The sequence below is a fragment of the Moschus berezovskii genome, chromosome 18 (genome assembly GCF_049115385.1).
Source record: "Moschus berezovskii isolate FMDL1 chromosome 18, NW_MosBer_1.0, whole genome shotgun sequence".
Classification (NCBI taxonomy): Eukaryota; Metazoa; Chordata; class Mammalia; order Artiodactyla; family Moschidae; genus Moschus; species Moschus berezovskii.
Window position 1 is genome coordinate 41,978,458 of NC_142477.1, and position 13,549 is coordinate 41,992,006.

The following is a 13,549-nucleotide window of genomic DNA, read 5'->3' on the forward strand; positions in this document are numbered from 1 at the left end:
TTCAGTTCAGTCGCTCAGCTGTGTCCGACTCTTTGTGATCCCATGGACTGCAGCACACAAGGCTTCCCTGTCCATCACCAACTCCCAGAGCCTATGTCCGTTGAGTCGGTGATGCCATCCAACCATCTGTCCTCCTCTTCTCCTCCCGCCTTCAGTCTTTCCCAGCATCAGGGTCTTTCCCAATGAGTCAGTTCTTCCCATCAGGTGGCCAAAGTATTGAAGTTTCAGCTTCAGCATCAGTCTTTCCAATGAATATTCAGGACTGATTTCCTTTAGGATGGACTCCTTGCAGTCCAAGGGACTCTCAAGAGTCTTCTCCAACACCACAGTTCAAAAGCATCAATTCTTCAGCACTCAGCTTTCTTTATAGTCCAACTCTCACACCCATACATGACTACTGGAGAAACCATAGCTTTGACTAGATGGACCTTTGTTGGCAAAGTAATGTTTCTGCTTTTTAATATGCTGTCTAGGTTGGTCATAACTTTTCTTCCAAGGAGCAAGCATCTTTTGATTTTATGGCTGCAGCCACCATCTGCAATGATTTTGGAGCCCCCCAAAATAAAGTCTGTCATTGTTTCCATTGTTTCCCAGTCTATTTGCCATGAAGTGATGGGAACAGATGCCATGATCTTAGTTTTCTGAATGTTGAGTTTTAAGCCAACTTTTTCACTCTCCTTTTTCACTTTTATCAAGAGGCTCTTTAGTTCTTCTTCACTTTCTGCCATAAGGGTGGTGTCATCTGCATATCTGAGGTTATTGACATTTCTCCCAGCATTCTTGATTCCAGCTTGTGCTTCATCCAGTCCAGCATTTCTCATGATGTACTCTGTATATAAGTTAAATAAGCAGGGTGACATACTCCTTTCCCGATTTGGAACCAGTCTGTTGTTCCATGTCCAGTTCTAACTGTTGCTTCTTGATTTGCATACAAATTTCTCAGGAGGCAGGTCAGGTGGTCTGGTATTCCCATCTCTTGAAGAATTTTCCACAGTTTGTTGTGATCCACACTGTCAAAGGCTTTGGCATAGTCAATAAAGAAGAAGTAGAAGTTTTTCTGGAACTTTCTTGCTTTTTCAATGATCCAACAGATGTTGGCAATTCCATCTCTGGTTCCTCTGCCTTTTCTAAATCCAGCTTGAACATGTGAAAGTTCATGGTTCATGTACTGTTGAAGCCTGGCTTGGAGAATTCTGAGCATTACTTTGCTGTGAGATGAGTAGAATTGTGTGGTAGTTTGAGCATTCTTTGGCATTGCCTTTCTTTGGGATTGGAATGAAAACTGAACTTTTAAAGTCCTGTGGCCACTGCTGAGTTTTCCAAATTTGCTGGCATATTGAATGCATCACTTTCACAGCATCATCTTTTAGGATTTGAAATAGCTCAACTGGAATTCCATCACCTCCACTAGCTTTGTTTGCAGTGATGCTTCCTAAGGCCCACTTTACTTTGCATTCCAGGATGTCTGGCTCTAGGTGAGTGATCATACCATCATGGTTATTGGGTCATGAAGATCTTTTTTTGTATAGTTATGTGCATTCTTGCCACCTCATCTTATCTTGCATCCTATCTTCTGTTTCTGACTTTCCCAACTCAAACTCTAGTGAATGGCATATCTAAGCTAGAGGAATGTTCACAAGGATCCTTTGACAATGGCTCAGGTCAGAGAACCATCCTAAGTATTATTGGGGCAATTACTCCTGGGACATTCTGGAAGTCACCAACTTCTGCCACCAAGTATTTACTAACCTCACTTAGATGTGCATGTCATTATCTAGGAGTGTCATATGAAGGGGGCTTATTGATTTAGTAGTGCCTTCCCCTCAGTTCCCTATTCTCGTTTCTCTTGATCCTTTCAAGTAGATAGTAGGGCTCAACTCTTGAGTGATATTTGTAGGTGCCCAGAATGTGTCTTTGCTTTTCTTTCTCAGCAACTGAGGCCACTGAAAGTTTATATTAGGTATATTAGGAAGTTTGGGAGTAAGAGAATGCTTGTGAGGGAAACCTGTCACTATTCTCTGGCAGGACAAGAGTCAAAAGATAAGGGACAGTAGAGACAGCAGTGCATGAAGGTAGCAGGGTGGCTAAGCTGTGCCAGGATTCCCGGGCCCTAAGTTTGACCAATGAATTTTTGCATATTAAATAATGGGAATCTCTAGGAAGGGTTGAATAGCAATGGGAGATCTCCCCACAGTATCCTGATACAATAAACTATTGTGTAGCAATGAAAACCCATTTTAAATGGATGAATCTGATGTTATATAGAGTAGAGGGAAGAAAAAAAATCCCAGAACACTTGAAGTATGATAGTTTTTTGATAAAAAATAAACCAAAATTAAGAAAGACTATTCATGTGATAGAATAACAGCAACCACAGAAAATGAGCAAGGTTACATCTATGGGGTAAGAAGGAAGGGGAGAGGGAAAAAGAAAGGGAGATGCTTCGTTCATCAAGTTCACCCATGATCAATATATTAAAATAGACCCAAACACAGATCTATGGCAGAAGCACAAACCAGGGGTAAGGATTAATCTCTTAGTCTAAAAAAATACCTGACTGATACTGGTATCTATGGTATACTGGTGTTGAGGTTAGACTTATTGACTTGAGGTTCACATCTATTACAAGAAATAAATTTCAAAGTAATGTATCATGACTCCTCACCTCCTACCCTGTCTGTTTTTTGCCTGTTACTCCTGGAAAAGTGCAGCAATATGCACTATTCTTTTTTTCCTACAGGATTTTGAAAAGGGAAAATGGCAGCTGAAATTTACACCACAAATTATTTGTCAGGCTCAGATGGTCAGAAAGGTGTCAGTGAAAGTGAATTCTTACCCCAGTTTTCTCATCAATGATTTTTATTCCAGAAAGAGAAATATTGACCCAGATCCTTTGCTTGTGTTGTCCCTGAGACCGAGCAGCTGCCGCCATTCCCTGATGAGATTGGGAGAACAAGAAAAACTCTAGTTAAAAGCACCCTGTGATACCTCTGATTCTAAAATTTTAAAAGACAATCAGCTTTGTTTTCAGCTTGGTTTACCATCTATGAAAGGATTAAGCATCCTTCATAAGAGACAGCAGGATTAAATGGAAGACAGTGAGCCAGGAGATCACTAGTTAGCTATGTGAACTTGGGCAAGTCCTTCTAATTCCCTTGGCCACTGAAGAGTCACTGGCAAAGACAAGAAGGTTGAACCAGAATATCTTCAAATGTCTTCAAAGATGTTCCTTCTAGGCATTGTCTTATTTAATGAGTATTACTTCCTTAATGAGGTTCATAGTGTGGCAGTATTAGAATTTAAAAACTCAAATAAACCTAAAGGACTAACAGTAAATAACATTCATTTCAAAGAAGAGTCCTGCACTTTACCCGAATACCTCCAGGCTCTGAAATTTGGTCTGCTCAAAGGAAAAGACATCTAGGGTCCTGCTGTACATGCCTGCGTGCTAAGTTGCTTTAGTCATGTCTGACTCTTTGCTACCACATGGACTGTAGCCCACAGGCTCCTCTGTCCATGGGGATTCTCCAGGAATAATGGAGGGGGTTGCCATGCTCTCCTCCAGGGAATCTTCCCAAACCAGGGATCGAACCCCAGTCTTCTGCATTGGCAAGCAGGCTCTTTATCATTGAGCTACCAGGAAAGCCATAAGTAAAAACAACTTCTAATATCACTCCCTCTGTTGGACATTTGCTTAACATAGGAACAAATTATGCTTTCCTCTGTTACCTTTAGTTTCATCATAGAATCTTGGCTCATTTTATCCCCTCTTGCATCTGGCACATCATCAATGCCAATTAGCTTGGCCTTGTATTTCACACCATCACCTTTGAATCTTGCCAAAAGATATTCGTCTGTCTTTTCAGTGCCTGAGAAAAGAAAAAGTTAGAGGATCAAGTTTATACATGTGCTGAAATATCAGCGCCAGGTATGACCAAAAATGCTGTAGAATCTAAAAATCTGAGTTACATAAATCTTGATTATACTACAATTGATCAATGCAACATTCTACCATTATCCTTATTTCCTCTGAGTTAAAAAAAAAATCATACTGTGTAAAACTGTATGGCATTAGGGTGGAGAGAAAATGAACTTTTAATAATGTAGAACAGGCTGAATTATGGGAAACTTACAGGAATATGTGAGATAGGATTGGGGGATATTCTGGGATATTCTTCATCATAGTTGCAAAAATATTTTTTAAAAAGAATATAAAGAAGATAATACTTTTTCTAATAAAAGGAAAATAAGCCACTGCACAATTTACTAACATTTTTGAACCATCAATAAACAGAAGAGAACTGTGGGTAAATTCCCTTGAAAACCATTAAGATGATTATTTCATCAATATGACTTCTTTTGCTTTTCTTCTCATTCCCATTTCTGAAGCATGGATGTGAAAGGCAAAGAAATCATGGATATTCTCAAACTATGAATGATTAAGGATGCTGACACTTTCTAGTGGTACTTTTGTGTCAAAAGAAGAGGGTCTTATAAAATAAAGATCTTGATTTTTATAAAACAGCTACTTCAGTAAAGCAAAATTATACATAGGTTACTGAAAGATGACCATGTAATACTTGACAGTTGCATTTCCCAACTGAATAATATCTATGAAAGTTTCCCAGCAGGATCCAAGTTGAGGCAATTACTGGGTTCATATATATACACATGTCTTTTCATAGAGGAGTTGAACCAATCTCCTCTGCCAAAGTCTTACTTTCATATTTAGGAGAATTTGAGACTTGGCTGAGATTGAATCAAGGCAAGGGCCAAATCTTACTGTCCCTTTAACTTCATCCTTCTTCACTGGTAACCACCACTAACTCCCCTCCTAGGGTTCGAGAAGATTTCTCCGTACCTTTCTTCTTTTCCTTCTTGGAAGGTGCCTTTGGTGCAGCCTGTTGGTCAGGCTGACCATTAGTTGCGCTCGTTTCTACTTCGTTAGACATGGCAAGAAGGCAGACGGCCAGCTTCAGCACCAGCAAACTCTTCGTGACAGCAGGCGATCCCTGATGGAGTCGTCTCAAACAAACATAACCTGCTGCAGACACCTGTGGGCAGAGTTTAGAGGCACAATGAGATCATAACACAGCAAACCCAGACTTTATGTCCTAACAGGCCCACAACCAGGGACTTCTGAGTGTAGTTCTTCAGAATCATTTTGTTCTTACTTCTCTGTTAAACTGAACTCTGATAGCACGGGAGTGGGTAGGACTGTTTCCTTTGTAGTTTCCAAAATGGAAAGAAGGTATTTACTAGATTTTTCTTTAAGTAATTATTATCTGGTAATGTGACTATAGGGACGACTCCTATGTACAAAATAAACAAGCTACAAGGATATATTGCATAGATGGGAAATACAGCCAATATTTTATAATAACTATAAATTGAGTATAATCTTTAAAATTGTGAATCACTATGCTGTACATCTTAAACATATAATGTTGTAAATCAACTATATCTCAATAAAATAAAAACTGTTATTATTCGGCTAAGAAATTCGTATCAGAACGTTGGATAAAAAGCTAGTATTAAAGATAGGGATCAAAATATGTCACATGTAGGGGCTTCCCTGGTGGTCCAGTGGTTAAGATTCTGGGCTCCCACTGTAGGGGGCACAGGTTTGATATTTGGTCAGGGAGCTAGATCCCACATGCCACAGCTAAGATCTCACATGCTGCAGCCGAAAGAGCCTACATGCTGCAACAAAGATGCTGCATTCCACAAACGAGGACCAACACAGCCAAATAAATAAAAATTACAAAATTTTTTTAAATGTCAAAAAAATGTTCTCACTGAGTGAACATACTTTTTGCTATTATTTAGCATTACTATCCTCTAAACAGCTTCCCAGGTGGCACACTGGTAAAGAATCAACCTACTAATAATGCAGGAGACACGAGGGACGTGGGTTCAATCCTTGATTGGGGAAGATCCCTGGGAATGGAAACCCACTCCAGTATTCTTGTCTGGAAAATTCCATGGACAGAGGAACCTAGCAGGCTATAGTCCATTGGGTTGCAAAGAGTCGGATACAACTAAGCACACACAGGGGTGTGGGGCCCTCAAAACAGTTTAGTATGTTCTCCATAAATCTCCCCCATATATCACAGCAGGTAAAACAAAAAGCAAAGTCACTGTAAGCACACAGAAGTGAGTTAACATCTCAAAATGTTCTTTCACCTCTCATGAGTGAACATTTCTATACCGTACCAGAGAGAGCTAGGTTAACTTTCTATGTGAACTGAAGGCAAAAGGCAGAGAAAAGCTACTCACAGTGTGTAATCCTGTGAAGATCACTTCTGGGCTCGCCCACTAGTCTCAACCCAAAAGCTAGTTTCATTCTTTGCAATCTTAATAGTCTTTTGAAACACATACACACACACAGACATAAAATCTATGCATGGCTAATGTTATCTAAATTATTGCATTTGAAGATTTAATAGTTGATTTTGCTTAAAGACACCTGACTGGTAGGTTCCTGGGGAGACAGCCTATTTACAGGTAACAACATTAGGGGACTTGAAGTCCTATTTACCCATGACTTAGTTGGGGGCAGGCACTATTAGCCCTTTAACTGCATTAAGTCCAGAATACTCATGGTAACCCTGTGAGTAGTATGATGCAGTATTATTTCACTTTTCCAGAAGGAAAACCAAGGCACAGAGGTTTTAAACAACGCAGCTGCCGAGTTAAAACCAGGCCTCCAATCCAGGCTGTCTGGCCCCAAGCCAGAGTTCCTCATGTGCTACACTGATGAGTCTCATACGGAAAAGCTCATGTTGGCTACAGCGATGTTCTGTTATATACTTGTAGTGTCCCTCACCTCCCCCCAAAAAAGATACACCCAAGTCCTGACCCCTGAACCTTTGTATGTGACCGTATCTGAGTAAAGGTTATTTATAACTGTCATCAAGTGAAGGCTCTTGAGTTGGGATCATCCTTGATTTGGGAGGGTCCTAAATTCCATAACAAATGTCATTATAAAAGAAAGGCAAGGGGAGATTAGAAGCGCAGAGACACACTGCAAATGTGATGTGAATACAGAGGTAGATATTGGATTGATGCATCTACAAATCAGGAATGCCAGGATGGCCAGTGTCCCCCAGAGGCTGAGACAGATGTGCAATGAGAATTCTCTCAGCACCTTCAGAAGGAATAAACCCTGATGACACACTGATTCAGGGCTTCTGGCCTCCAGGACCATGAGAGAATAAATTCCTGTTGCTTCAAGTAACCCAGGTTTTGATAATTTGTCACGGCAGCCCTTGGAAACTAATACAACACCTCTGTTTTTTTTGTGTGTGTCTTGGTTGATTTCGAGTGGTTCCAAGATTTATTTTCCAGCAATGTGATAAATCTCCTAGTCACATTCCTGGTCTTCTAATTTCAGGAAGCCAAAAATAATGTTCTTCTTTCAAATCAAGAGGATATTTCCCCATGTTAACAACATCAGGCAGTGAGACCAAGCTCTGATCTAAGGAGAAACATTAACATCCATCCTCCTGCATCCTCAGCTTCTCCCCTTGGGCCCTTTCCTTTCTTAGTTGCTCATCGTATCTTAGAAATAAGGAAGATACTTCCATGTGATCCCGCAGTCCTCCAGTTAGGGCTTCATGATTTAAACATCTAAAATTGGTGCTCTCTTCCTCTCAAAGGACTATTCATCTTAATGCTAATCTCAGAAAGTCAACTCCAACTGCTAATGGCTCTTCTGACCAAATCCAATTACTTTGCTTTCATTCTTTTGAGCATATCTGACTGCATGCATCACACATCTATACCTTTTTGTGAGCCCCTTTCCCCCCATTTTTTTGCTTCCATGACAATCTTGAAGCTTCAGTCTATGGCTTCAGTTCAGTTCCGTTCAGTTGCTCAGTCGTGTCCGACTCTTTGCGACCCCAGGAATCACAGCACGCCAGGCATCCCTGTCCATCACCAACTCCCGGAGTTCACTCAAACTCATGTCCATCGAGTCGGTGATGCCATCCAGCCATCTCATTCTCTCTCATCCCCTCTCCTCCTACCCTCAATCCCTCCTAGCATCAGACTCTTTTCCAGTGAGTCAACTCGTCGCATGAGGTGGCCAAAATATTAGAGTTTCAGCTTTAGCATCAGTCCTTCTTATGTTCACTGAATTAGGATAATCTGAATTTTTTCTTAATGATGACATTCTAAATTTTAAAGTAAAGCTTTCCCACTTAATCTTGGGGTTCCTCTTGCACTTAGGACAAAGATCGAGACTTTTCATTTTATATTCAATATTTTACCCCTTGTTGCTTCTGTCAGTCGCTAAGTCGTGTCTGACTCTTTGTAACGCCATTAACTGCAGTACACCAGCTTCCCCTGTCCTTCACTATCTTCCGGAGTTTATTCTGATTCATATTCCTGCATATCTTTAATATCCTTTTCTTTCATTCTTATATAGAAACCCCAACATTTCTCATCTCTTTCAGGAATTTTTCCTTTTTGACTCCTTTTCTTTTCGAATTAGCAGAGCTGCCTTATCTCTCATTTTCCTACCCATTGCTGCTACTTGTTTGTCCCTGAAGACTTTCATTCCTTCCTGCCCAATTCTGGCAGGAAAGAACCTGGCATAAGAATTTATTGCCCCATCTTTGAAGTGTAATATCATACTTTTCTGTAGGATATTATTGCTGACAAGAAAAGTCTTAGCTCATTAAACATGGCAAATTTTATTCAAAAGTGAGTATTTTAAAGGAATTTGAGAAATGCCACAAAGCATTTTGAGGGGGCTTGGGAGAGGGAATGGTGGTGTGTGGTTTAGTCATAAAAATGATACAAGACATAACAACCTTATAACTCAAGACCAGGCATTAAATCTGGTGTCAGGAGACAGCTTTCAAAATGGAAGAGGTCTACAGTGAGTGGTGCTACCATGGTTTTACAGCAAAACCTTTTGTTAGACCCTGAAGTTCAACATTCATAGCATTAGGATTGTTTTAAGGTACTTGGTATTCATTGATTATATTCTTTCATGGTTTGGGGATGAGCAGTTACAAGGAGCAGGGGAGAAAAAAATAGGTGTAAAACATTCCTTTAGCATCTTAGCACATTTTTTGAAGAAAAGGGATGTGTCTGTTGGGTTGTAATAGCCAAGGGTAGGTCTCTATTGCAGGCCATACAATTTAAAAGTTATCTGTGCTCTCTGAAATGATTGGAAGGTAGATTTTGTCCACAGGCTCCAAGACTCAAAGATAAATCTCTTTATAAAGAAATATTAAAGGTTTACCGAACAATTTTTAGCCAAAGTGTAAAACCAGTTTTGTGTATAAGAGAGTGATAAACACTCACCTTTCTATACAGGTTTAAAAAGAAATTCCCTCATCACAGACCTCCCAAATGCCCAAGTTACCATTTGACCTGCGGGAGACAGAGGAAGTCTTGCTTCCTGACTGAGGTCCCTCTGTGCGAATAATCAACTTAAATCCAGTGTTTAAAATTCAAATGCATACTCCTTCCAACAATGCGACAGAATTGTCAACTGTGCTCATAAAACCTGTAATAGGTTTTATAATGAATTGATTTTTGGGAAGGCTTTGGGCCTGAAAAAGGAAGCTGAGGACCAGAAGAGGCCCTACCATTTCCTGTGACTGCTTTCCCAAATTAGGGTATTGTTGAAAAAAAAAAAAAAAGGCATCTATTTTAAAGCTCTAGTAAGGTAAAAAAGATTTTTAACTTTTATTTTTAAAGGAGAATCACTGGGTGTAGGACAACCAACAAGGATAGTCCTTCTGACTAAGGACCTAAAGCTAATCAGGAAACACACGCAAGGATGCTATCATTAAACATGGATTACTAGTAAAGTACAAAAATATAATCAAAAAGTCACATGGTCTGCCCCCTCACCCCTTCTAAACCTAGCTGGTTTGTTACTCTAGCTCTCAGGAATGATCTGTTTACTTCTTTAGAAGCACAAGAAGAGAAATAAGATGATACATCTGAAAACAGATGAGAATCTAAAGTTACTGTATATTTTGACCCCTTTTTAAGGTCTAATACAGAATAGAAAGTTGTAAATGAAAACTATGCTAAGTCAAAAAAAATGAGCTTCATTTAAGTGAGGATCTCTAACTTGGATTTTGGACTTCATGCAAACCATGAGGGGACTTCCCCTTTCTAGTGCACAGGAATCCGATGATCAGGAGACATTTTGCAACATTTTTTGTTTTTTTGGTTTCTGAGAAAGTTCTGAGAAATGTATACCAGAAGACTGTGTGAGTCACCTTAAGATGACTATGTCCTTTGCGCTAGAAAACAATCTGCTCTAGTTTATTTAGCACTTAAAGTGATTCATGCAAGTATTTAGAACCTTGGAACACTGAGCATAGGGACACACTTGTGCAGGGACAAATTTGGCTGGTGCCTCCTTACTCCTACTCACCTTTTCCATCAGGAGGAATAGTATTGGCATCAGCAACGATTCTAATGACAGGGTTCTAAAGCAACATCATGACACAAGTTTGCCACCTCCCTCCCAGTCTATCTTTTTACCTATTATTCGGAGCAGATAGGAATTTGGTCAGTCTCAATGTGGCTCAGAGGTTAAAGTGTCTGCCTCCAATGCAGGAGACCCGGGTTCAATCCCTGGGTTGGGAAGATCCCCTGGAGAAGGAAATGGTAACCCACTCCAGTATTCTTGCCTGGAGAATCCCATGGACGGAGAAGCCTGGTAGGCTACAGTCCATGGGGTTGCAAAGAGTCGGACACGACTGAGTGACTTTACTTACTTACTTACTTAATGCTGGTAAAAGGAATAACTTGAGTTAAGAACTTATTTAAAGGTGGCTCCATTCTACAAAGATAGAGGACCTGTTTTTAATGTTAAAAGGAATAGTACAAACCCCTAACCTAGCAAGCCCTTTGAACACTTGTCCTGGTAGCTCTGTGAATAGACTGTGTCTCCATCTTATGAATACTGAAATAGACTCAATAACACAAGATCAATCACTGATTAGCTAATGGGCTTTAATTGAACATGATCTGTGTTCCCTTTCCTTTTATATATGCTGCTGTTCTTATCTTTTTTTAAATTCCACTGATGTTAACCTGTATTTTTCCAGCTGCTTTCAGAGTCATAATCCCATGGACTTTCACATATCAGTTAACTTTCCAGAAAGAGCCACATAAAACAGACACAGGAAAGGGAGTTAAGGAGAATCAAGGACAAAGCAACATCGATGTCTTTGCTAGTGTCCAGCACTTTGAAAGGGTCAGAAGTGTGCTTCCTTGTCCTTTGGAACCTTTTGCTTGTCTCAGCTGAGATACTGAACTAGGACATGTGAAATATTAACCTCTAGGGCACATCTCGGAGTCCAAGAGGGCAGCAAACAGCCTTCAGCACTATCTTCAAAGTAGCCTTTTGAGAATAACGGGCCTTGCCAGAAATGATGCAGCCAAGTTTCTGATATTTGGTGCAAAACTAGTCTCCCTTAACTGCTTGAATCCCCATGCTTTTAGGAAAACTGATTCTACCCTGCAAAGGCCAAGCTGAGCAGACAGTAAGATTTTTGCAGACTATTTAATTGGGGAAATGAGACTATGTTAACACACATTGAAAAGGAGTCCTTAGGAGATTTTCTTGTAAATGCTGACGCTGCTGCAGGGGCCTCAGGAACAAAACGTGCCCGAGTCAAGGAGGTATGCACTGGTTAGGCATTTACAGAGGGCACGTATCATCGCCTGTAACCCCTGGGAAGGATGCTGCAAGAAGATAGGACTTAGAAAGCTCTGAACTGGAAAACTTCTCCCAGCCTTTGAAACCAAGTCAGACCAGAGTTAAAAGTTCCCCAGACAGTTAATTTGGGAAAGAGGCCAGATAGTTTAGCAGGTCAGAGTTCAGGCTAAGAAGTCTTTCACATTTTCACTACCTTCTAGCTCTGCGGCTTGAGTCAATCAAGCTAATATTCATTTCTTCACCTGTAAAATGGGAATATAATTTGTAGTGTTGTTATAAGAAATCAATAATAACTGATATAGAGACCTCAGTGCCTCGAATACAGAAAGCTCTCAGGTGGCAGCTATGATTAAATCACATCTAGGTTTCATGGACAGCTCAGTTCAGTCACTCAGTCACGTCCAACTCTCTGCAACCCCATGGACTGTAGCAAGCCACGGACTATGCAGACTGCAGGTGTCCATCTTGTGTTGTAGTTGACATTGCTTTTCCACACCAAGTGTTTAAATGATTTTAGAACAAGTGGGACCAAGAAGTAAATAGCTAGTAAGTAGAATCCCAGGGACGGGGGAGCCTGATGGCCTGCTGTCTATGGGGTCGCACAGGGTCAGACACGACTGAAGCGACTTAGCAGCAGCAGCAGCAGCAGCAGCTAGAACCACCTCCTGTCCAACTCTGGCTTTGTAACTGTGGAAGGTAGGTTCTGACAGGAATGGGCTTCCCTGGTGGCTTGATGGTAAAGAATTTGCTGTAATGCAGGACACCCGGGTTCAATCCCTAGGTTGGAAAGATCCCCTGGAGAAGGGAACTGTACCCATTCCAGTATTCTTTCTTGGAGAATCCCATGGGCAGAGAAGCCTGGTGAATTACAGTCCATGGGGTCACAAAGAGTCAGACATGACTGTGCAACTAACACACACACATCTGACAGGAATAGGACTATGGGAATAAAGACTACATTAAGTTACCCAGAGAGGCATGTTCTAATGAAGTCCAGGTCAAATCTAGGCCTCCATTATCACCACTGGCAGTGTAAAAGGTCTACCTCATATCCCCTGGGGAACTTTTATGAGGAGCTCTTAAGATGTCCAGGTCCGTGACACACCCAGATCCATTAAGTTGGAGTCTATGCGGAAAGAGATGGAAGCACCAATATATTTTAAAGATTCGCAGGTGATTCTAACATACTGACAAGTTTGAGGTATGAGTCTAACTTCCACAATTCTTTGTTGCCTTAAAGAAATAAATACCAAATGGGTTAGACTACTGAACTGCAAGAAACCTAGGGAATAATTTCGTCATACCCTTTTATTATAAGGATTAAGAAACTGAGGGCAAGAAAGAATATATAACTTGTCTAACTGTTAAACATCTGGTTGTAGAAAAGAGTTGGTACCAGGAAAAATCTAGATCCTAAAATGAGACTTGAGTGTCCTGTTTTTAGAGTGTATGAGTCTGTTTTTTTAAAAAACTATTATTAAGAAGTCCATACAAGGCCCATTATATTGAGACTGAATCAAGAACTAATTAACAGATATACCAAAGAACAGGAAGATACATGAGCAGAATAGCTTGAATAGATTGTTTCCGGAACCAAAACAGAAAAAGGAGTTTATGGGGTCTAATGATAGGGCATCACTAGATCCTCTTTTGCTGAGTGGCTGGAGTCCTACCTGGTCAAACTAGCTCACAAATGCTAATTTGGTTGCTTGGAAGAAAGTATTTGGCTAGGCTTGAGACACAACTCACAGATCAAAGAATTCACATTATTTCAGTACATTCTCTGCTACTCAGTACTTGGCCTTTTAGTTATTTTTTCTAAAGCCTGATGGGAAGTTTGAGTTCTTC

General features: G+C 40.5%; 1 protein-coding gene across 2 annotated transcripts in view; it reads right to left on the minus strand.

The window, feature by feature from the left end:
• Positions 1 to 13,549, minus strand: part of DAB2 (DAB adaptor protein 2) — a 62,818-nt gene that overhangs the window by 22,259 nt on the left and 27,010 nt on the right. For both annotated transcript variants that reach the window (XM_055422130.2, XM_055422129.2), the window contains exons 2-4: positions 4,862 to 5,054; positions 3,730 to 3,869; positions 2,837 to 2,935 (exon numbers count right to left, since the gene is read on the minus strand). In XM_055422130.2, the coding sequence (XP_055278105.2) occupies positions 2,837 to 2,935; positions 3,730 to 3,869; positions 4,862 to 4,952 (330 nt within the window). In that variant the 5' untranslated portion in view covers positions 4,953 to 5,054. The remainder of the gene's footprint in view (positions 1 to 2,836; positions 2,936 to 3,729; positions 3,870 to 4,861; positions 5,055 to 13,549) is intronic.